The sequence below is a fragment of the Sinohyriopsis cumingii genome, chromosome 15 (genome assembly GCF_028554795.1).
Source record: "Sinohyriopsis cumingii isolate HCF-2022 chromosome 15, ASM2855479v2, whole genome shotgun sequence".
NCBI lineage: Eukaryota > Metazoa > Mollusca > Bivalvia > Unionida > Unionidae > Sinohyriopsis > Sinohyriopsis cumingii.
This window is the reverse complement of record NC_142975.1, coordinates 136,174,546-136,200,566: the sequence shown is the minus strand read 5'-3', so window position 1 is coordinate 136,200,566 and position 26,021 is coordinate 136,174,546. Positions and strand designations below refer to the sequence as shown.

Sequence of the window (26,021 nt, the reverse complement as noted above, 5' to 3'; positions counted from 1 at the left end):
CACTCAAATAAAATATTGGTTCTTGGTAGTGACATTACAGTCACAGATGTACATGAAGAAATTTGAAAGTTGTCCTTCATTCAGTTGTTAAATGGGAGGGTAGTTCCATGAAAAACAAAAACAAGTATGATGTAATCCAAAAACTCAAAATCAAATGTTGAGAGTGCAGTTAGTTACGAGTTTAATACATATCCAAATTATCTGATCTGCTGGAAGATACAGAATAAATAGTGTATACTCACATCCTTTAATGCTTTATCAGGCTATTTTTTTATAACTGAACATTTCACAGGGAAATTCCTCCTCAATTTAAAGAAAATAGAGAATTTTCTGAATATATGGGAGATTTCATAAACATATTGGAACTGGTAAAAAAAAGATGCATCATTTTTGTGCATTCACGCAATTTTATTTGCACAGTAATTTACAGATTAGCATGTATCACACAAGTTGCTTGTCAAAGAATAGATATCAAGTTGCAAGTTTGGACTTTGCCTAGGTGAGCCAGTTTTACAGGCATTTTTTACATGATTTATTTGGCTTTTGTTTGTTGTCTCTTATGAGTCACAATACTTTATCTCCACAAGCTCATTGAAAATTACGAAGGAAAGGTGTTCACATATATCTTTAGAACATTAGAAATATTAGATAATGTATAAAAACCTGTTTAGTCTTACATAAGATTTTAATCACGAAACAAATTCTTGACTTTTCTTCAAATCTGTGAGATATCTTTGCTAATGTTACAAATGAGATACACTTTAAATAATTAAATAAACATCACCTGATTAGATATCTTGATGTGAAGACATGGCGGTATACATTCGGAAAAGACATTTTGTACGGTAATTTGTATACTGCTCTAAACAGTGATGAAAATGGAGTATAAAATCATTTTTTGCCAGAAAAACAACAAAAGTCATTGTGGACAATAATTTATATGGTGCAAATATGGATTTGGATTTTTTTAACTGAAGTGGTGGCCTCATCTTTAACAGAAAAGAGGGTGTGCATTTAAAAACAATGCTTTTTTCTGATTGGCTGTAGATGCGTCACGAATCTTCACTGTTCTGTACTATTGCACCTTATGAATGAAATTCAAAATATGATTAAATGTAAGAATGTTATTATACTAAGAGTTCATTTAACTATTTTTGCTGTTGAATTTAATTATAAGGCTTGACTGTTTATTTTTTTAATTCAACAAAGTATGAACTGAAAAAATTCTGTGCAAACTTTGTATAATCTGCTTCACTGATTATACAGTTTGCATGTTGTTTTTTTCTTCAGTTCATACTTCATTGATTTTAAAAAGTAACAGTCAATCCTTAATTAAAATTTAAACATCTAGAACTTCATTTAAAGAATATTTTTTAAAATTTATTTTCAGAAATGTAGAGCAAGCATTTTTAATTAAATTTAATTTTTCAGAATATTAATTAGCATCAGATTTTATTCAGCTGAAAGGACATATTGTAAAGCTTACATCATCTTGTCTATTTCAATTTCCAGAGGTGATATTGAACCTGTTTAATTTTCAGAATATTCATTAACACACATTTTTGTTCATATGAAAGGAAATATTCTAAAGTTTACATCATGTTGTCAGTCTCAATTTCTAAAGGTGATATTTGTCATCTAGAATATTGATGTAGGTATTTCTGTGATGGAAGATATTACCTGTTTATATATTAAAAAGAATGAAAATATTTTTTGGATGGCTTCAGAGTTACAGGGCCATTGAAGATACATTCAGGATGGCATGAACTGGAGCAACACAATGTCTGAAGGAGAATGCCTGGATATTTCAAAACTGTACTTCACATTTTTTTCTATGCAAAATCAAGGCTTATGAGCGGTCAATTTTTCTGCAACTGAATGTTGTTTTTGTGTACTACTTTATGTCCCATTGAAGCAGCTTCTGTTTTAAGAAAAACATGATAACGTCCCCATATGTATGTCCCCAAAAATTGATACTCCCCACTCCACCCCAACCCCATTTTTCCCATTTAGCCTATCAAAATATAAAATCTTGCATGCTTTTTAGTTCTATATTTTTATTGCCATTAGGTAGCAAGAACATGCTTTAAAATCAGCATGTATGCAAATTTAGTAGCATTTGCTTGATTCAAAACTTTATCAACTTAACTTTGCTGTTACATGTACAAAATTTGACCTTGAATGTACTTCATTCCATTTTCCCATCACCTAATTTGACTCAAGGGATATGTCCTCAGGTCCATATGGTCAAAATATAAATTCCTTTGTTACTTCTTTGATAAAGGGTCACAGTAGTAACTGAAATAAAGATAAATTGAATGACATACCTCTTCCATGAGATCTGTATACAAAAGGAATATTAAACTTATTTCAAAGAAGGGTTAAATGGTATTTAAATTTTTTTTTTTTTGATGTGATAGTGAGGAATTTCAGCAGTGTTCATTATACTGTGTATTTACTTGTAAGTCATGTTAAACTGCAAACAACCAAGATCCTGATCTGCTGTAGCATAATGCATCTACTGATCAGGTTCTGTGTTTGTTCTACTGATTACTGCTTAGAAACTGCACAGACCCAGATCTGCAGGTGCATTATGCAATGGCAGATCTGGCGGGAGGTCATGGGTTCGAACCCCGGCTGAGTCATACCAAAGACTTACAAAAATGGTACTAACAGGTGCCTTGGTAGACGCTCAGCATTAAGAGGCTAGTGTTAGGACTGGTTGGCCTGGTGTCAGAATAATGTGACTGGGTGGGACATCATACTACATGTCTGCAGCATGATGCCCCAGTGCTAGACATCACTATAAACTGCCACACTGCAGACATCATAGCAATATGACTGAAAAATTGTTAAAGCTACGTTAAAAATCCTAATCACACACACACACACATGGCAGATCTGGGTCTATGTAATTTGCAGTTGGACTCGTCTAATAAGCGAGCATTAATGGTACCTCAAATTTCACATTAAGTAATACATGGCAGGAATATCTTTAAACGACACAATGTATTAGCTTATTTAATACATGTATGTTTGAGCACAGGAGTCTGATGTTTTATCAGTAAAGTATGGCAAAAACTCTTGACAACATGAAATCACCTTATCGGGAATATAAATGAACATAAACATTTATATTACCAATAAGGTGATTTCATGTTGTCAGAGGTTTCGCCGTACTTTACCGATAAAACTTCAGACTCCTGTGGTTTGATATATTACCACTGAATTGAAAATTTTATTATGATGTGAATGCATAGGTTTGAAATTTGCAAATTATGATTGGAGTCATGTCAGGTAATTACTTACAGAGATTAAAGGTGGGGTATGATTCAGAATGGGTCGGATTTTGTCTGTGTCCCAGTTTAAATTTAGTTACATGTTATTAACTATAATATTCATTGTGGTAGCTCTCTAAACAGGTGGTCTCTCATTACAGTGGTCTTTCAGAACAGGTTTACAGCCTATCTCAGTGGTGGTTATAATTACCAATGAATCATGAGTACCCAGCTGCAGACAGTATATACTGGTCTGCAAAATTGTCCTGCCCCAAATGTACTGGATGACCAAAGTCAGTGATGTTGAAGTTATAGATAGAACTAACACGGTTTATTCAATGACTGAAAATTGGGGTGGGGGACTTCTACAGCATTTGAAAAAGGAGGTTATTTTGCAAATGTATCAGAGATCTAATGAGCTAATAAAGAAAGGGATTGAAAATTGACTAATCAGTTGGTTGATTTTTTGTGTACAATATTCTTGGAAATAAGCACAAATCCTACAATCAAGCGTCATACTATGGACCATGACAGATGTGATGTTATATTGAAATATGTGATGTTATATTGAAATATGTGCTGTTTGCTGTTGGGCATCTACTGAAGGTCAGAAAACATTATGGTATAAAGGAAAATTGCCCTACTTTGATTCCTAACACTGTTGGGCATCTACTGAAGGTCAGAAAACATTATGGTATAAAGGAAAATTGCCCTACTTTGATTACTAATCATAATCAGCCTTGATCTTAAAGTTGTTTAGGGTGGGTGGGTGTAGCCCGTAGCAAACAGTGCTGTCTGGACCTTAGGTATACATGCAAAAGTACCAGGCATAATATACAAATTATAAACTGAAAATCAATCACTATGCTGTATTTTAATAGGAAAGAGATGGAAGTTTGGCATACAGCAGCAGGAGGGGGTGATCTGACCAAATGGCAGATGGGGGTGGGGGTGTCAAAAATACATGAAACTGTATCACATGAAAAAATACATTAATACATGAAACTGTTGCAATGCATGGTAACATAAACTATATGTGACACATCGTGATTTTTTTTATGTGGTCTAAAATGTGAATATTTTTGTTAAAAAAAATTAACAACTAATAGTTAAAGAAGAGGGGGTCAACCTACCTGAGAGGCACCAGACATGGGTGAAAAAAATGATGCCAAAAAAAAATACATGGAACCATTGGAATGACCAATGAACAGCAACATAAATGATATGTGACACATCGTGATGCTTTTTTATGTGCTATATAAAATGTGACTATTGTTGATATGTTGTTTACAGTATGTGCAAAGAATTAAATTTTCCCTCTTGATGCTTGTTTCAGAAAGTAAACTATCCATCATCCAGGAGATCTGAAATTTATTTTTGCTTTGCTTTGCATAGCTGATAGCTTTTTGCTTCTGAGAATCGCCTTAAAATATGAATCACATTTAAATACTATTCTGACAAAATCATGCTTTGTATGTTATATTTGGAGTAAAATCCAACTGTTATTCACATTTAATTTGTATTATGTTTGAAGTTTGTCCATGATTATAGATTGTAAGGGTCATTTTGTAAACAACATAATACATAGCTAATTTTTATCTTTACTTGTTGAATATATTTTAAGATAATTATTATTTGTAGGTAAACGTGTTTACTAGAATTTGAGTTCTGGACATTAGTTTTCCCCTCATGAATTCATGGTCTACCTGAAATTTGCCATAGACTTGATTAATATTTATGTAAATGACTTGACCTTGTTTATAATGAACTTTTGACTCTGATCCTGGTCCTCTTATTGTGGGTTAGGCTTTTATATTACTCATTGCTATCTTAACATCTGTAGTGGAACAGTATTTTAGTTGTGTTCCAACTATAATTTGATAGGATTTATTTAAATTATTCATTGGAATTACAAGGTACTCATTGATACCTATGGACTAAATCTTTATTTTGAGATTATTTTGAATTTAAAGACATTTGTGATACATCAAGACTGTTAGCACATCAGCACATTTCAGGCTATTGGTACATCAGCACATTCAAGATTAGATTGCATTCAGAACGCTCAATAATTTAGGACTTGTGAAACAACTTTTAGGACTATTGGGGATTTAATTCACATTACTGTAAGTTCTCGTGAAATATTCACTCTATATTCTTGGGAAATAAGTTATTTGTTGATGATTTCAAAACTTGTTGCTTTTCTCTCTTTTCTGTTACTTAATTTTAAGACCATGAAGTCATAACAATGCATTCAGCTAACACTGGGAGTGTCAGTTTGTATATGCCTGCCCTCTATTCCAGATGCTTCATCAAGGTCTACAAATAGTCAGAACTTTCAGTGCTCACATCATTCTCATAGCCCCACTGTATCCCCAGTGATTGTGTGTGATTCATCGATCTTCCAGACCTTTTAGTAGTTCAATAGAGACCTCTACCTTGCAGGAGTGATCTTCTTCCATTCCAATACATTTTTTGGCCGTGTTGCCAGTTACATCACTGATTTGAGTAGAGTAGAAGAAAAAAAACCAAGGTTTATGATGCCAAATGGAGAATCTTCTGTTTTGTAGGAAACATGCCGATTTGAGCTATTCCTCTGTAACTTCTGTTGCTGAGTTCTTTTTGATGCTTTTTGAGAATGAGAGATGCTGAGTATCAGCTATCAAGACTATAGAGCTACCATTTCCAGCATTCTCTGAGGGCTCAGTGATATGTTTGACTCTCACTTTGCTGATCTGATTAAATACTTTCAGCTGCAGAGACTTGTCACCTGCTGTCTTGCACTCAGATAGAATTTATGTTGTGCTTTATGGTATTTAATGAAACACTTTATGAACCATTAGGTGAGGCTTCCTTTCAGGACCTCACACTCAAAACTGCTTTTACTCGCTTTGGCATCAGCAAGAAGACACGGCAAGATTCATGCATTGCTTGCCAACACTGGTTTTCTCAGGTTAAAAGACAATTATAAATCCATTTCTCTCCTTTGTCGATTTTTAGCTAAATATTGGTTACCTTCAATAGCTCCATTACCTATAGAGATTTCTAGTCTCTGTCGAATCTCAGCAGGAAATGATCTGGATAGGTTTCTATGCCTAGTTAGGATGCTGTCTTTTGTATAAATGCCTTGCAGAGGAAAAGGAAGGTTAGGAAACATGTTTTCCTTCCTCTTAAGGGCTGTGTTGATACTTCAGTTTAGTTATCTGATGGTGGAAATCTTTTACTGATAGAGTGCTTTCCTTTAAAAATTTAAATGCCCATGATCTTTGATCTGTCACTATTTCATGGGCCTGTCTAAATCATTCTTCTTTAGAGGACATCATGAAAACAGCATTTTGGTGATCCCATACTACCTTCTTCCTTCCTTCATTAGCACATTGAAGTGTAGGCATTTTTTCTCTCTCTGGAATCCATAGTTGCAGCACAACATGTGGCCCAGCAGAACACCAGCATCTCTCTGATGGTGAGTTTATTCCATTTTTTGTCTGTGTTGATCAGATTAACACTTCAGCCTACCCACCTAATTGTTGTTCTTGTTGTTGTTGTTCTAGGGTTTAACACCATTTTTCAGCACAAGATAGGCTATACATGGCGGCCAGTATAACTGGTGGAGGAAGAACCCTGGAAAACCCAGGGAAGAACCACCAACCCACGAGAAGCTACTGGCAGGCTTTCCCACGTACCCACACTAAGCAAGCCTTGGACTCGCCCACCTAATTGACAAATGCAGCTGTGCAGTAGCAGAAGTTAAGTTATTCTTACTATTAAAATGAAGTTTTTGGAGGGGTAAAACTAATTTGAATTATGCAATACATACCCATCACTACTGCTGAGCGCCTTCCTCTGATACCATTATGATGTTCTGACATAATTTGTCTTGTATGAAAAAGATGACTGTTCTGCACATGGGCATGCAGGTAGGTGCACAGGTGGACGGTCTAATCAACAATCTATATTTTTTGGGAGGATGTATTCACATGGAATGGATAGGGTTTTCGACATGAAAAACTAAAAGCTGTGTAATAGCAGTGAGGAAGTCTTTCATAACCAACGTTAGTTTTATTGCCCCCCCCACCCCAATTTAAGTTTAGCATCATTTATTCCAACCGCTGCCTCGCATTTCTCATGGTCTTTTTTTCCATCGCATTTAAATTTGAAGCATTTTATTCATAGGCTTTAATTAATGTGATCTTTCAAATAAAGTTAAATCTTGATTTTTCCTGCACCTTTTCTAAATTTGGTATGCAACTTTTCTAATTTGATTTTCTTATAGCCACACTTTCCCCTATCCAAACTCCTAGACACTTAATAACAGATCTTAAAGTGCCATAACAGTGTACCTACATTTATTCAGTTCATTTCTTGGTGAATGAGAGTATATATTCAAAATACGAACCTAAAAAATCCAATGAAATAATTTTCAGTAATAACTGCATGGGAGCCAGTAGAATATCATGTTTGTACCTGTCTACAATAATAACTGAATGCAGCTGATGACCACTTCCAGTATTTAATGAAAACAAAGCTTGACATCACATTTTGAACACTTGTTGTAAACAAAGGCCAAGTTGGTATTGTCACATTATGGAAAAGTCTTCAGAAATGGAACATGAAAGCTGCGATTCTGAAGGAAGTGAATTGTCACTGTCCTGCAAGTCTTCACTATTTGAAGATCGGGAGGTACATGTAATAAGCTCGGAAGATTCTGATAATGGTGTAGAAGCTGCTGCCAACAACCAAATTAATCCGTACCAGTTTGAACCCTATATTTCCAATACTGACAGATCCAAAGTTGCAGATGAAGATGACGAAGATGAAAGACAAGATAGATTGACGAACAATTCATGGTAATTGTTTTCTGAATATGTCAACGGCCATAAGTTACGATAAATATATGTATCCGACAATATTTACAGTACTGTTCAAGAGCCTCCTGTTCATTTACAAATCTATTTTTTTCTCACCTGTACTAAAGGCTGTATAAGTGTATTGCATTTCATGGGTAGACAACATATTTATACATTGATAAGTAAAAGGTACAAGTTAAAATTTAAAATTTCTCATATATATGCTAATAGTTGATTTTTTAAAATAAACTATGATGTGAACCCTTTTTTTCTGTGGCAAGCATCTACTTGCAACTTCTATTTTCTTTCATATCTAATTTAATTTTAAGTGTTGCACTAAATGTTTTACCTGTTCCTGACTTTAGTCAGTTTATGTCATTGTACTGTGCTATTGATGTGTTCATAAATATGAGATTAAATTTGACAAGCACAGTACTATGCATCAGAGAAGAAAACTCTATTTTAGGTGTAATTATGGACATTGTTTGGTAATGCCCACAGCAAGGGAATGTGTATGTTGTTGTGACATAGAGAAGGTCACAAGTGTCTGCAATGAATGCCAGGGGGATACAATGTATAACACACCATCCAGGGTTCAGTCCAGTTTGTCTTGACATCCATGTTTTAAAAGTTGCATAATACCAGTATAGATAACAATTTGGAGAACGTCCAGAACAAGGAAATGAGTAAGTAAAATGTCTGAGTAATTTTTCGTGTTCTTTTGTTTTCATGATCTATGCATGACAGCGTAGTATTGGGGTTATTAATACAGCAAATAAATAAACCACTTTTTCCAGTCATTTTATGCTTTCATGGATTAACCCCTGTTCTGGAGGCTTACGCTCTCTGTCTAACCTTTATACCACAGTGATAATGATAAATCATGCCAAAAAAACAACACATATACATGTACAAATATTGTTTTATTTCATTTTTTGTGTAGGAAAATAAAATACATATACATACATACATATATATATATATATATATATATATATATATATATATATATATATATATATATATATATATATATATATATATATATATATATTATGTTATATTTCGAATCATTTAACTTTATTGATATACAAAATAGCGATAAATCAGACTGGGCCACACTACTAACATTTGATTTCCTAATTAATTTGATCTAATGCATCAAGCATATTTTATTTCAACTTAGTTTTCAAATTATTATTTCAGAAGATATTGCTATACAGCATTTAGACAATTTGCTCGGTGGTGTTGGCACTTCTTGGGCAATGAATTGAGGGTCATCATTCCATCATGTGTTGTTGAGAGGATCCGCACTGCCTTTTCTGATCAAAACCTGAACTACACTGGCTTTCATGAGGCTGACACAATTAAATTTTTGAGTAGCAATATCCTTGTCAGGCCTCTCATGCAGACTACATAATGGTGGTGGTACATCTACCAGAAGTTTTACTCCTTCATCATTCATGTGAGACACCTGTCCGATTCTGAATGCTGTTTTCATCCGACATTCAACATAATCCACAAATTAAAGTGAATTTGATTTGCATTGTATTGTTCAAGCCAAAAAACTGCAACCTTTTGTTGAAGTTAATTCATAAATTAAAAATATTTGTCTTTAAAATTGTTTGCATATTTTTATTATTTTACCACAGGGTAAAATCCTGACCTTTAAAATTAAATGAGTGTCAACTTTAACAAATATTTTGCCTTTACTATTTGAATTTAATTTTTAAAAATAATATCGGTACTTACACTTGGTACAACATTATTTATATCTCTGAGTGATGTATTCCTTTCTGTTCATTAATTACTAAAGCATTCTGTGATTGGAAAAACCAATCATCCTTGGTGCAAAACGATTGATCATGGAGTAGTATCCCTCCAGTACTTAAGTTTGTTGTCCAGATGACAGCATTGGTACATCTTTTCTCATTTGTCTGTCTCTTCAAACGTTTCAAATACTTTAGATCCTGTAAGTTATAAAATATATTCATCAAAGCTTGGTTTTATGCTATCTTGAATGAAAATTAAAGTGTGCACTAACAAAAATGTATCTAAATTCAGCAAAAGCCCCTATCCACCATAACAGAATATGTTTGAAACATTAAAAAAAAATTATTTTTAAATACCGACTTATTTTTTCCTTATGATGAGCAAACCTGTCCATTTCTCCAAGCGTTTAAGCTGTAGTTCTTCCTTTAATTTATTTCTAGAAATCTGACATACATTTTGTTAAAACATGTTTTGTCAGAAATTTTGCTCTGATAAAAATATGGATTTATATATATATATATATATATATATATATATATATATATATATATATATATATATATATATACATACATACATACATACATACATACACACACACACACACACTTAAGCTAAATTTTATGTACCTCTTTCATAATGTCAAATTAATTTTCTAATCCATGATCCTGAGTTGTCTCACTTCCTGTTGTGAACACTGTTCCTTATGTGCAGCAATAATCTAAAACAAAACATACCTTATTAGAGAACATTTATCAATCACTTATACTGATGGCTATTCACTGACTTCCTAAAAATAATTAATCATGATATGACTAAAAAATTGTTGAACATGACAACACCACCACCACCCAAAAATCATAACAATATTGTCAAATTTCTACTCCATATTGTTTTGTAGAGATTTTTTTATTAATTGCAGATGGGAATAAATCTCATCATGGTTGTAAATATGTACATGTAATCTGATTCACGCATTTGTCCGACATTGAAATATATATGTAGGCCTTCTAATTCTACCAGCAGAAAGATTTTTCTATTCACATGGTCAAACAAAGTTGAAGGCAACATGAAAATTTTGACAATATTTATCCACTGTTTATATCTCAGTTCTTGATTAATTTGATATGTGCTGCATTTGTTTTGGAAACTGACGGAACATTCAGGGTACAAATGGAAATGATGTGGTGACTGATCTTTTGAATATCATAGACATAATAATATGGTACTTGTCATTAAAAACTCACCCTTGCTGCTTCTCTCCTTGAATAGCCCCTTCTTAATTTCTTTGGAAGTGACACATGACAAGTTACTTCCTCTGATGGTGACAACATTTCAAGTCTACACAAATTTGATGCTTTGGTGTTGAAGGTTCTGATACATTTGCAGTTACCTTGGCTTGGTTGTCATTTTCCTTCACACAGTGGATAGAAGGGACAGCATGGTCATTGAGTTTGACTTTCTTTGGTGCCCTACCCATATGCTCAACCTCAAATTGATACCTAAATGGTGTGAAATAAAAGGAGCAGAGGGCAGAAAACTCAGTTGGACCATCTCGGTTTGCTCTTTTGATATTTACGAAAGCTATCCACCTACGACAAAGTGCTTGGTCTTTCAGGAAAGAATGCATGCAAAACACACCTGAGCGTATTTTATTATGGCGAATTTTTCTATTGTTTTTTTTAAATACTGCTTCCAGATTTTATTTTCTATTCAAATAATATTAAATTTTATTTACTTTATCTTCACTGGTATAGCACTTTAAAAAGATATACCCCCACAAATATTCATTCCACTTGTTAGTGCTAATTGGTGGCCTCCAGTCATGTCAGAAAATAAGTGGAGAACAACTTGTTGCTCTTAGCAGCAAGAGGGAGGATTTTATTTCTTGCACATATTGTAAACACTTTATTGACACCAGTCATTCTGTAGTGTATCATAACCATCAACCCTGCAACTGAACACATGTTTGCTACTCCATCACTGCTGATGCAGAGTGATCATTTTCTTTGTTGAGAAAAATTCAATAAGTTTGGGGAAGTTTAAACAACAGTACCATCCAGTCTCGTGAGTGCCAAGATGGACACAGATGACACTGTATTACCTTCATCCTCCCTTTCACCTCAAACTATTGACAGCAGCAAAGACTGCATCTTGTTAAGAAAATATTCCACTCTCCAATGGATTTGTCTTTCTGTGCTGGAATTAAACAAAAGATTTATTAGACAATGGTTGGGCTAAATGATTCATTATGTTTCTGATTTTTTTAAAAACTTTCTTGTAGCACATTAAAGTGGGCCTCATTAAAAAATTAACAAGTGTCATTATCACCATTTAAAAGTCATCATGAGTACAACTACATTGTAGACGTGTAATGTCACTTTAATATGCATATTATGGGAGATATGGTAGGTCATTGGTTGTCATGATGGACTCGTCAGGTTTCTGGGTCTAAATCTTGAGGGTTAGGTACTGTGGTTTGTATTAAGTCACTTCACTCTCATTTCTTGGTCATAAACCCCGATCTGCCTTCATACTAATTTTGTGATACATTAAGTTCTCTGTTTTTTATGAAAGAGTTTATAACCTGGTAAGCTATCATTTTGTATTGTGGTTAATCTGGGTGTATGCAGTTTGCAGTTAAGTGTTTGCTTTCATATTGTGTGGTAGGTAATCTGGATCTATGCAGTTTACAGTTAAGTGTTTGCTGTCATATTTTATGGTAGGTAATCTGGATCTATGCAGTTTACAGTTAAGTGTTTGCTTTCATATTGTGTGGTTACCTCAGATGTGGGAGGTCGTGGGTTCGATCCCCAGCCGAGTCATACCAAAGACTTACAAAAATGGTACTAACAGCTGCCTTGCTAGGTGCTCAGCATTAAGAGGTTAGTGTTAGGACTGGTCAGCCTGGTGTCAGGATAATGTGACTGAGTGGGAACATCATGCTGCATGTCTGTGGCATGATGCTCCAGTGCTAGACATCACTTTAAATTGCCACACTGCAGACATCATAGCGATATGACTGGAAAATTGTTAAAGCTATGTTAAAAATCTAAATCACACACACTTTCATATTGTGTGGTAGGTAATCTGGGTCAGTGCAGTTTGCAGTGCAGTGTTTGCTTTCATAATGTGTGGTAGCTAATCTGGGTCTGTGCAGTTTGCAGTTAAGTATTTGCTTAATATTGTTAAGTTTTGACTATCATAATGTGTGGTGGGTAATCTGGGTCTATGCAGTTTACAGTTAAGTGTTTGCTTTCATATGGTTAAGTTTTAACTATCATATTGCGTGGTAGGCAATCTGGATCTCTCTAGTTTGCAGTTAAGTTTTTGCTGACTGTTAAATATGGTAAGTTATTTTAAATAGATACATTGCAGTTTTAATCTATACCCTTTTCTTCCCTAGCATACCTAGATTGCCTAGTTTATTGCATTAAATGATCAATTATTCTTATGTGTAAATAAAACTGTATACAGCATTGTTTGACAAGGTGTACACGTGGCCATATGTGTGTATCAATATTGGATTTCAAATTTCATGTTGCATTGATCCCTAGTGCGTCATCATGCTTGAGTTCTGCAGTTTAAGTCAGTGCAGGGAGAATAGCAAAGGTGTGCATTTGCTGTTAAATGCAGAGTAGACTTTAAGATAGTTAAAGGTACAAGAAATAATATCACCTGACATGGTAGGCAAACATCATTGCTTAGGGAAACTATTGAGATCTTCTAAAGTATGAATCTTCATATTCACAATGAATGTCATCAGGTGGACACCACACATTAAACTTGAGAAAGAAACTAAAAATGCTTGTAGATTTTATTAAAAAATCTTTGCAGTGAACTATGAGACATCCAGTTCTTCTATTTCACATTAATTACTTTTCCCTGGCTCATATTATTTAATTATTTTGTCACATTGCCATCACTCAATCCATGTGTCTATCCATCATGTTTTCCCGTCCACTCTTATTATTTCACTTCAGCTCTGTAACTTTTTTAATTTAATATTTCTCATATCACTTTATTCCCATCAAATTTGGCTTTTAATTGGATGGCACATGACATGTAATATTTTTTCATATCACATGATTATTCTTCATGTTACATCATCATAACATCATTTAGTTTTCTGACACATGGCATTAAGTTCTTTGCATTGTGTAGTTTAAATGGCATTTGTAAAATTCTGAAGCAAAATTAAATGCAAGATTTTCTCAGCTTTATTTGTTAAATCAATTTCAGACTTTTTTTGATGAATACTAAGTTTTGTGAACCAGTAAAATGTTTCATATTGACCTCCACTTTAGTCAATATTAGATGTACTGGTTGATAAAAGTTTATATTCACTTTTCCATAGGTCTTTAATTGTATGACCATAGATTTTGTATATTTAAATTGGTACTGTTCTGTATTTGTATTTTCTATTTTATGTTGGATGTGCAAAAGTTGCATCTTTACCACTGCTGATATTTCTGTCTGAATTTGATCATGAAATATTATAATTGTTTACCTTCAAGATCCACATCATTCCAAATCCATATTTTCTCACTGTGTTCATTCAAATTATGTTCATTGACATATAATATCTTATTTCATATAATACTGAAAATTACAATGTAGTTCAATTTAAGTTACAGGTAAGATATTAATTTTAATTCAGACTAATCAATATTGTCCCATTATGTAATATCTGACTAAAAGGGAAGAACTGGCTCAGGTATACATGTATTATAGATTCTAATCATTGAGCACTAATCAACAAATCTGTGATGCAGCCAGAAGTCCTTAAATGATCCAGCTGTGACCAGATTTAATAGAAGGCCTCTGGGCATCAAGTTGTTTTAAGACTGCGCAAATTCAAAGTCTGTGGATTCATCATCAAAAATTGTTACTAAAAATAGACAACCTGCTCCTGTGAATGCCATCTGTTCAAAAACTGCTCAACAGATTTGACAGATATAAACATCCTGGGATCAAAGGACCTTTTCAGTTTCATACAGACGATGTCAGTCTGCTGTCAAATTGGGTCATCCTGTCTAGAAATAGTAATGTTATTAGGAAACTATTTGGCAACAAATAAATAATTCATAATTTGAATATAAGATGTTTTTCATTTAACTTTCTTTGTTAGGATTCATGAAGAATGCACGAACAGTCCCTATAAATTTCAACAATTTTTTTTAGCGATGCATCTCCATTATGGTGACTTGACAGACAGCACCTGCCTAGTGAAAATTGTCAGCCAAGTCCGTCCCACAGAAGTCTACAATCTAGGGGCACAGAGTCATGTCAAGGTAGGTCAGCATTGATAATATTCATCATTTTTGCAGAGTAATTTCTTTCTTTTTCTTTCCACTCTGGTGGCCTAGTGGTTAGAGCGTCCGCCTTGAATGCAGGAGGTCGTGGGTTCGATCCCTGGCTGAGTCATACCAAAGACTTACAAAAATGGTACTAACAGCTGCCTCGCTTGGCACTCAGCATTAAGAGGTTAGTGTTAGGACTGGTCGGCCTGGTGTCAGGATAATGTGACTGGGTGGGACATCATGCTACATGTCTGCAGCATGATGCCCCAATGCTAGACACCACAATAAACAGCCACACTGCAGACATCGTAGCAATATGACTGAAAAATTGTTAAAGCTATGTTAAAAATCCAAATCACACTCACTCTTTCCTTTTGTCTGCCATATTGGCGGCATAATGAGAATTTGTCAGCACAAATTCAATTAATTTACTGTTGAAAATTTGAATGTCTGAGTCATTGACTGCATATTGTGAGCAATTTTTAATCCATGATTCTAAGCAGTAAGTCATGACAAATATGCAAATAATGTGGACATTTTCAACCAACAATAACATATTTTAAACTTTAAAAAAACTTGCTTGGAACCTCGAAGAGAAAATGGTTTAACCCTCCAACATTGCAGGCAAGGGAGACAACTCCTGACATAATGCTAACTACTTATGTTAAATTTGGCGAGTGAGACATTGTTGTAAATCTGCATGGTCACATTAAAAATAAGTTTTTGAATAATTTTGTTTTCACCAGTTTTCAGGCCTGCAGAAAGTCATAATGGCCTGTTGGTATGGGAGTTATTTTCTAATTTGTTAAACCAGAGATTTTACAACAGAAAATGATATAGTAAATAGTAAAAGTGGTCAGTACATGTATACATATATTCCTATTTTCTGTGCAATTAATTTCCACATTGACTTGTATTTATACTCACAGATTTTAAACAAGAAGATTTGTAAATATACAAGTGGATATGGTCTAAAGCTTTTTGACCAGCATCACAAAAACTTCCAGAATTCATCCATGTTTTGTTGAAAACAACATGCATTCTGTGTAGTTAGTTATCATTGCTTCATGAAGATATGGTAGAAATAAAAATTTCTTTATACTTTTTACCTTAAACAACATTTTATGGAAAAACATCTTTTCAAAAGGAAAATCATGCAGTTTCTAATCTTCATTTTAGATCCCACAAAAAAATAGATTATTACTGTACCAAGATGGGTGTAGACAAATGAAACTAAATCATTTTAAATGATAATTGTATTGTATTTCTTAAATTGACAAAAGCACAAATCGAACCCTGATTCCCAGTTTATTGTTTGTTATCTTTACTTTATATGTATTCAGATATTAACACTTATGTGATTTGATTAATATCATTTTCAGTACTGGAAGGTATTACATATGTTTATTTCATTGTCTTGACAGTTCTGAATGGAAAAATGTAGTACCGGTGCTCTCTGCTAAAGTGTTTTGCATACAGAAAGTAAGCACCATCAAGTGATGTTAATGAAAAAAATTCTGAATTGGATTCTATAAAGCATGGATGTTCTGTTGCTTGAGTTATGCTACAGTTTTTCAATATGTATGAAGTAGTAAGCCAATAGTTAAACTAAGGTCTTTGTGAGTCACTTAATACTTCATGCTACTTGTTTACTTAATTGGAAATTACCATGGACAGGTAAAAACATGGATTTCCTGGTTTTTACAGTCTTACCAATACTATTGTCATCATATCCAATAGTGTTCAGTAAATAAAAAGTTTCAAACACCAACATTTTTTTTCATAAGCAGCATTTGATACCAGCTTGAATCATGAAATAATAATACTGTAGCTGTAACTAAGATTGGCAGTCCGTTAGTCATTTAGGCCTTACAACATAATAACTATGCTTCCAGTTTGAGAAAGAAAAAAAGCATTAGGCCAATTGGTGAGAATGAAATATTTTAATTCATTTTTCCCCGAACTATTTGCCAAACGTGAACCACAGTTGTTGAACCTAATTTAATTCGTTTGAGAAAGACCTTGTCAATATTAATCAACAAAATGTTACATGATAGCTTGATATGCACTCTGTAGTAATATGTCAGTAATTTGCATATGTTTGATATAACTTTATATAAATTTGAAGTTTAAATGGTTTGTGAACAGCTTGCAAAGGTAGAGATTATTACATCATGCTTTCTAGACTGTGTCCAGTATGCATGTAAAAAAATATTAGAAGAGAAGGTAAGCATCTTAATATCTGATATCTAACACTGCTACCCATGAACAAATATTAAATTGGTCTGGTCACAACATTCAGAAAATCCTTTATTCATTTTGTTTTTTAATTCTTTTTTATTATGATCAAAAACATTTCTTGGGTCAGAAGGTAAAAACTAAGCATAGTTGGGAAACTGGAAATAAGGTTATTTTTCCTTTAGGTTTTATGAACTAAATTTTCTGCCCAGGCACAGTTTGCATTTTCATGTGCCCCCTAAATTCAGCGTTTAAGTACTGTTAGAAGAGGTTTAGACATTCCTTTAATTTTTGTACATCCATTAAAAGTACATTAACACATGAAATGTGAGTTGAGGAAAGTTAATTGCAAAATGCCACTTTGTTGCTGACAATTTTGTATTTGAATTGTTTCTTCAGCTCATTTTAAAAAATCAGTTTAACACTACCCTTACATCTTGCAGACAGTTTGATTATCCCCATTGTGATGTTCTCCATCCATTAATGTGTTGGTTTGTCTGTAAACACATCACCTAGGAAAGCTGCTGGATGGAAATTAACAAAAAGTGATAGAGGGGTATATTTTTTTGTTTTTGCAAGAGGGGTATTATTTTTGGCTCCTTTAGCAGACTTCCATGGAGGGGTTGGGGGTTGGAATGCAAATCAAAGGTCAAATGTACAAACAAATTGCAGAATATGTTCTGTTGTCTGTCTGTTGACTGTTCAGTTTCTGCAAGATAGCTTTACTCTGAATTGATCTCTATTTGGTTGGCAGTTTTTTTTATAGATGAGACCTCCAAAGAATTTGATTTTCAGAATTTTCTTGTCATCATTTAGAGGAGTTATGGACCCTGATTTCCTGTCTTAACCTTTGTGTTCTACAGCATAACTTTGTCAAAGATTGACTTTGGTTTCCATTGCAAAACTTTGTCAGAGATTGAATATAGTTTCCATGGCATAACTTTAACAAAGATTGACTTTGGTTTCCATTGCATAACTTTGTCAAAGATTGAATATGGTTTCCATGGCATAACTTTAACAAAGATTGACTTTGGTTTCCACAGTTTAACTTTCTTAGAGATGGACTTTGGTTTCCAAACCATACCTTTTACAAAGACTGACTTTGGTGTCCTTGGCATAACTTCGGCAAAGATCATTGAATTTTTCAGTGATATTTTGCATACATCTTTGTATTGATAAGAGCACCATTGAGTTCCATTTTCATTGTTGCACAAATCATTTAACCAAGTTGCTTCACTGATTGCCAGTCCTCCTACATTTGATTTCTGTGGTATATCTTTGATAAGGATTGTTGGATTTCAACCAGATTTATCATGCATCTGTATGTTGAGGACACCTTGAAATGAGTTAGATTTCCAGCATTCCATGTCATAGACATAATGGCTCCTGAATACTCATCTTTTACAAACTATGGATTCCTAACACACATTCCTCTGTTTCAGGCCCTAAGCACAAATTGTAGAGTGCAGTTCCTTTGCAATGCACCCATTGCAAACAGCTCTAGTATATTGCACTGTGTTCACATGGACTTTGCAATACACCCCTTGCTAATAGCTCTAGTATACTGCACTTTGTTCATGTGAATTATGGTTCTGAAAGTTTGATCTGCTCAATTCCTTTGGTGTTTGAGCTTTTGAGATTTTGTTGCAATTTTTAATAGGTACAAAGTCAGATCATTTTCAATTTTCGATATGTTACACCTGTGTTAAAAAAGTCATGACTCTTTTTATGTCACCACTGCTTGTAGTTTTACTATATACTGTCCATCTGCATGGCCATCTGTCCATCTGTTCAGGAACCCAGTTACAGAGTGGTCAAAGGGTGCTCACCTTTACAGAGCACACACATCTTACCTCTGTCAACATTGGTGGGTAAATGAGAAAGCTTGCCAGGAGCTTCCCATGGGTCAGTAGCTCTTCCCAGGCTTGTCCCAGGTACCTCCTCCACCAAATATAATTGTCACACTGTATCGGCTATATGCTGAAAAACAGTGTTAAACCCACAGAAAGAAAACAATCCAAAAAATGCCCCTAGAAGCGCATTAGCATGATAATGCACAAACCACTTTGTTTCGAAAAATTAAAATTGTTTGGTGGACATATTCTTTTGCATATGCATATAGCCTGATTAAGATTTCATGCCATTAACCCAACTTTTAAATGGTTTTTATTAAAACAACTTTTAAATGGATTTTTTGGTGTATTTTGAACTTTTTGGGCATAGACTGTGTTCATGAAAAATGTTTGGGCATAGACTGTGTTCATGAAAACCATCTGAGGAAGATTACACAAAAGCACCTGATACTGACAAATTAAATGTGACTGGCATGTTTATGTTCTTATGTAGAACACAAGATTATATTTTCATCAGATCAGTTTTTCCTTGTTTTTTTTAAAGCTTTGAACATTTTAGTCTTAAATTTGTTTCTGCAGAGGGCTTTTGTACATGTATCTATTTTTTATTGTCTGCAGTGGTGCATATATAATTTCCAAATTCATAACTGTTTGAGCTGAATTTAAGGATTAAAAAGTATTTTACATCAGGAACTTTTGGTATTTGGGTGGCTTGAAGTTTTGACCTGTTATGGGGTAAGCACAGCTATAATACAAACCCCTTGATAATGAATCCAGTGTCAAAACTTGAAAAGAAGGAACTTTACTTCCAGTATGACATTATTAATAGATTCACCACTCAACATGTTCTGATATATAAGTAGGTAGGTAGGTATAATGGCACATAAGCACAGTTCTGGCTATATAGTACCTACTATGTTTAAGTATCACAACAGGGGTATTCTAAACAATATTGGTTGGTAGGGGTCATTTTTGTAGAAATACCAATGACATACACGTGTCATATGCAACTGCTGAATGAAATCATCAGATTGCAATATGGTCCTTGTCCGCACATGATGGTGCTTGTCCACACATGATGGTCCTTGTCCACACATGATGTTGCTTGTCCACACATGATGGTGCTTGTCCACACATGATGGTGCTTGTCCACACATGACGGTGCTTGTCCACACATGATGGTGTACAGATATGACATCTGTTGATTTACCTGATAGTTACTATTAAAGGTAGACAATCATTGGGAACTGCTACAAGGGTTTAAAATTATGTTTCCCTTCCATAGGAGGCAAATTTATTTATTTCATGCTATCTGTCTGTTCGTCTTCATTTACACTGAGTTTGTTAGTAAGAACTACTGAACATTTGACATGTAGATGCCTTGCAAGGGTCTTGGGACCCAAATAGGTTCTGGTGATGCTGACCCAGTTAAATCTGAAAGTACTGAATGATTGCATTTGTACCAGGGTTGATGGATGATTGGTAATGGTTTTGTTCTACTACAGGTAAATAAATATTACATGCTTTCTGGTCTTCTGGCTCCAGTAAGGTACATTTGAATCTGTTTTAACATTGCAGGTGTCATTTGAGTTAGCAGAATACACAGCCAATGTCGATGCTGTTGGGACCTTGAGGCTTCTGGATGCATTACGAACATGTGGTCTTAGTGAGACTGTCAAGTTTTATCAGGCATCTACTAGTGAGATGTTTGGGAAAGTTCAGGAAATTCCACAAAAAGAAACGACTCCATTTTATCCTAGATCACCTTATGGTAAGCATTGGAAGTGCATACACACTGTATAAACTCGAAAATAAGTAAAGTCCATCTGCAGACTGTACAGACCCAGATCTGCAATTGCATAATGTGCCAGCAGATTTGGGTCTTTGCAGTATGCCAGGAGTAATCAGTAGAACAAACAACATTAACCCTGATCTGATAGCACATTATGTAATGGCGTATAAAAGTATGCATTTAGACTTGACTAATTATAGATAGAAGATCTCATTTACAAGCACCTGTTCTGTATAATTGTGGGGTTATATTATAAATCCCTCCATGCTAATTATGGTACAGGGTCCATTTTCTGTTGCTAAATATAGTTTGTGTTACTAATAATAGAAACAAACTTATTATCATACCAAAATTAGTTAAAAAAAGAAGATATGCAGGTAAATCAATATCACTTCAGTCCTCCAAGCCATTAGTATTCACAATACTTTGATTGCCTTTGTTGTTTATCCATGACAAAAATTTAAACACTAACATAAAATAAATATTTTTCTTATCATTAAAGTGTTCAGAGTTACTATTCTTAATGTGTTAGAGTTTTGTTTATTATGAATCTTAGAAAATCATTTTGTTTTCATTTATTATTACCCACAAATTAGGAAAACTTTCTTGGTACATCAGAGGTTTTGATTTGCACATACTTTGAGCGACAAGACATCGGTTATAGGATTTCTCAGTTATCATATTAATTTGTTTTTTTATTTGTTTGTCCATTAAACTGCCTAATAAACACCTTAATGAAGTAAAGTTACAAGGTCACTATGTTTAGCTTAACAGACTTTTTTTCAGACAATCAATGAAGATGTTGCTGACTAAACTTAATTTAAAGACAGCTTGGTATAAAATTAAATTCTGAAGTTATTGGGTCTTGTTTACAGACTGTTTCTTTATCAGACAGTTAATAGAGGTATTCTGACTAAACTTGTTTGGTCATTATGTTTTTCCAAATGTTTAAGCACTCTAAAACCCACAGAACACACAACAAAAGAGGTGTGAAATCTCCCTGACTAAAAAATCCTATTAGTTATGGATTGTCCCAGGGTCTGTACTGTGACAGACATTACTTAAGTTCCTCACACCATGTGATTTGTGTCGCAGTGTGTCAGCACATGATATCTTTTGAACAAAATATGTAAATCCTGTGTACCTAAATTTACAAAAATATACAATAGCAACAGTAACTAACTTGTATCTGCGCTGGTTCGAGTCTCGGATTCAACCAATGTGGGTATGTGAGAAAGCTTGCCAGTAGCTTCTCGTGGGTCAGTGATTCTTTCCGGGCTTTTCCTGGTTTCTTCCTCCACCATTAATACTGGCTGCCATGTATAGCCTATCGTGTGCTGAAAAATGGCGTTAAACCCCACAAGAACAACAACAACTAACTTTTATTACCATCCTCCAATACTTTTTTTGGTCTTGATCAAATAAAAAATTTCCATCTGACTTTACCAGAAATGTACATTAATTAGGTTTTATATAAGTCTGCTTGTTTTCAATTAATATTTTATTTTTAACAACAAAAGAGTGGAATAAAATACTTGTCTGGTTAAAGTCAGTGCTGTAGTTGTCTAAAAGAAAAAATAACTTTTATAAATAATTGGTTTGAGAGGAAGCAGTTTATTATGGGACAATAACACTAGCACTAAAGCAGCACTAAATCTGATACTGAAAATGACACAATAATAATTAGGTATATATATCAATGTTTTTGTTTTTGTCATGACTTTTTGTATTTCTTTTGAGTGTTTTTAGTTTAAATTTTACAGATATAATGACCGTAACGTAATTTTCTGGAAAAGATTATCAGCATGAGCCATTAGAATTTCATGATCTCTGATATATTTATTATTCCTTGTACGTAGCTTAGGGAAATATAATGATTTTATTAAACTCAAGATAGGAACAGAAAAGAAAATTGAGAGAGAACCCCTGATTTTTTCTGCTTACCTGTAAGTCTTAAAGTTTTCATGTTTTAAATTAAAAAAATTAATTTTATTTATGCAAGAGTTATTTCACTTCTAAAATTGTGCATGCATTGAACAATATTGTGGAAAATATTGAGGAAGCCTTTTTCTTGATCAGGAATACTTAAAAAGCCTCAAAATAAATTATTGTAACAGTATATTCACAAGCTACAACAGAACTAAAGTATTGAAAACATGCATTAAGTAGTTCACAGGAGGATGGTAGTAACAGCTGCTGATTTTAAGTGCCATCACATGTTTTGGAGACAGTGCATTTGACTCTTAAATAAATGAAACAGTGATTTCTTCATGTTTGGCTGGAAGAAACTCGAGCCCACCATAAAATCCATTTATTTCTCAGGCACCAGATTCATTCTCTTTTACCAAATATACTTTATTTCACTAATAATTGTATTTTACTGAACTAAGTAACAGATCTAATGGCCTTGTAGGTAAATTTTATATGTCAAGGGAGGCAACTCAGATTTAGGTAAATAATAAAACCTTATAGTAATCTCTTCACTCAGTAGAAACTATTTTTAAACAGAAATAATGACACACAGAGCAATATAGCAGTATCTCAGGAGTTATGTTCTTGCATCTGATCCTATGAAAATTAGCACCCATTGAACCTTCCAAGCCATTAATGTTTTCCATACATTGATTTTCAAAAGTTGTATGAATAAAATAAAAAAATGAAAGTGCAGGTATTTCATTGATGATTTGAAACATCTTTGAAAGTTATCTCCAGAGTCTTTTTAGCATTATGAGGCACTGTTTTCAAATCCATTCAGCTGTTCTTCTCCCTAATTGTAAGATATCACTATGAATACTTCTGAATATATTTATGAGAATGAAATTTGTTTAGTTATTATTGGAAAATGTTCCAAATGAGTCTTCACTTTAGGGCCAGGAGAGTAAAAGTACATACAAATTTATTTATTTTTATGGGGACCACTCTGGGTTGTGGGTTTGAACCTTGGCAGAGTCATACCAATGACTTAGCACTCAGCATTAGGAAGTTAGTGTTAGGACTGGTTGGCCTGGTATCAGGATAATGTGACTGGGTAGGACATCTTGATGCTCCAGTGCTAGATATCTCTATAAACTGTCACACTGCAGACATAGCAACATGACTGTAAAATTGTTAAAGCAGCGTTAAAAATCAAAAACACACAAACACACACACAGTTTTGTGGGCAGTAATGGACTTTTAAATGTAAAGCAGATACCATTCTGTATTGTAGTTAACACACTGAATTCACTTTATTGATTGCATACAAGTTTCTATGGATGTTGTGGTTGCTTAGTAGGACCCAATTAAATACTGTAATATTTTAAAGAAAATAAATATCTAGATTTATCCACTAATTGAAGGACCCACAAAATAGTCATTTTAACAAGACCATGTAAAAGTATAACCAATGAAAATAAATAAATTCATACAGATAGGCACCATAAGCCATGAACATTTTGCCTGAAATTTCAAGCATTTCAAGGATCCAAGTGCAAGGTAACGTTTGTAGCCATTTTCGGAAACAATCTCTCTTCAGAAGGGCCATTGGCAAATTCAGACTAAGTTGCAGCACTTTATTGTGTCAATTTCTCTTGACTTACAAAACATACATAAGTTAATCATGCTTCAGTTTGTTTTTCGTTTGCTAAAAGGTGCAGTGTATAATGTTATACATGCTTGTCTGTAGTCCAGCTTAACCTTTTTTGTTTCAGCACATAAACTTTAGTTTTACACCATCTGGTTTTACCAAACTTTGTGGATGGCTTGCACTTGGGGTAACAGAAAGGCCTGTGTTCAGCTGTCATATGGTCAGAGATCAATTTCACTTTGACTGGAATAGCATTAATTTCACATTTCAGACTGGGACCAAGCATTATTGTTTGCACTTGGGATAAAGAAAAAAAAGCCTATCAGTTTTTGAGGTTACAAAGCTACAGGTCAGGGTCACTGGCTGAAAGCAGAAGTATATTTTTTAACAATAACTTTAGTTCTACATCACAGACCTGTTCTAAACTTTGTGGCTGGCTTGTACTTGGATCAGTTGAGAAGGTTAATGATTTTAGATTCAAAAGGTCAAGGTCACTGTTACTGAGAAATTACATGGTTCTTTGACTATGTACCTTGACTAACATTTTGGATGGCTTGCTTAGTCAAAGGTCTCTGTGGCTGAAAGAAGAAAAAAATGGTTTCACATAATAATTTTGCATCCAAATCATGTAGCTTGACGAAACTGTTTGGGGGGCTTGCACTTATAGTAAGGAAGAAGCCTATTGATTTGGGGTCACATGGTAAAAGGTCAAAGTCATTGTGACTAAAAGAAAATGGATTTTTGCACAGTTACTTTTGTCTTGATAAGTTCTTTGATCAATCTTTGTAGATAGCTTGTAATTAGAACGAAATTTTCAATTATAATGGTGTAAAGGTCTAAGATTGAGGTCATGGTTAGACAGTAAGAAAATAATGGCTTCAACACAGTAAGTTTAGTTCAGAACTGCATGCCTTGACCAAAATTCAAGGAAATTGAGACATGTTGGTCAGTAATCTCCAAATTCAGCCATGCATTGCTAGTGTCTACATAGGGAACTACTGTTACAAGTGGATGCTCTTAAAATAAGTAAAAGAAAAGAATGAAAGGCAACAAGCTTTGTAAAATTCAATAATTAATTTCTTTCTCTAGAATGCAAAGTGAAATGAGAAAAAACAGAACTTACAGTATTGCGAATTAGATCCCAAAATAATCCAAGAATTACAGACTAAAGTCCTGAATAAAATTCAGTAGAAGTCCAGAATAAATCCAAAAACTGAAGGTGATGATGTGTCTGTGGTAACATGTAGAGTGTTGATGTGTCAACAGTCTGTTGTTGAATTACAGTAATATAATTTCACGTTTGAATTCACTATAAATTCTAGTGAATGTCTCTGTTAATGAATTTTATCAGAGCACTTTTGTATTTCCGGAG

General features: G+C 34.0%; 1 protein-coding gene and 1 pseudogene across 3 annotated transcripts in view; both read left to right on the top strand.

Moving 5' to 3' along the window:
- Positions 1 to 26,021, top strand: part of LOC149782852 (GDP-mannose 4,6 dehydratase-like) — an 89,344-nt gene that overhangs the window by 40,298 nt on the left and 23,025 nt on the right. For both annotated transcript variants that reach the window (XM_089934385.1, XM_089934386.1), the window contains exons 4-5: positions 15,083 to 15,192; positions 20,871 to 21,063. In XM_089934385.1, coding sequence (XP_089790511.1) covers positions 15,083 to 15,192; positions 20,871 to 21,063 — 303 coding nt within the window. The remainder of the gene's footprint in view (positions 1 to 15,082; positions 15,193 to 20,870; positions 21,064 to 26,021) is intronic.
- On the top strand, positions 1,304 to 10,188 carry LOC149782853 (uncharacterized; annotated as a pseudogene). The gene is made up of 3 exons (XR_016414471.1): positions 1,304 to 8,125; positions 8,592 to 8,811; positions 9,332 to 10,188. The product of XR_016414471.1 is annotated as an uncharacterized LOC149782853 (transcript).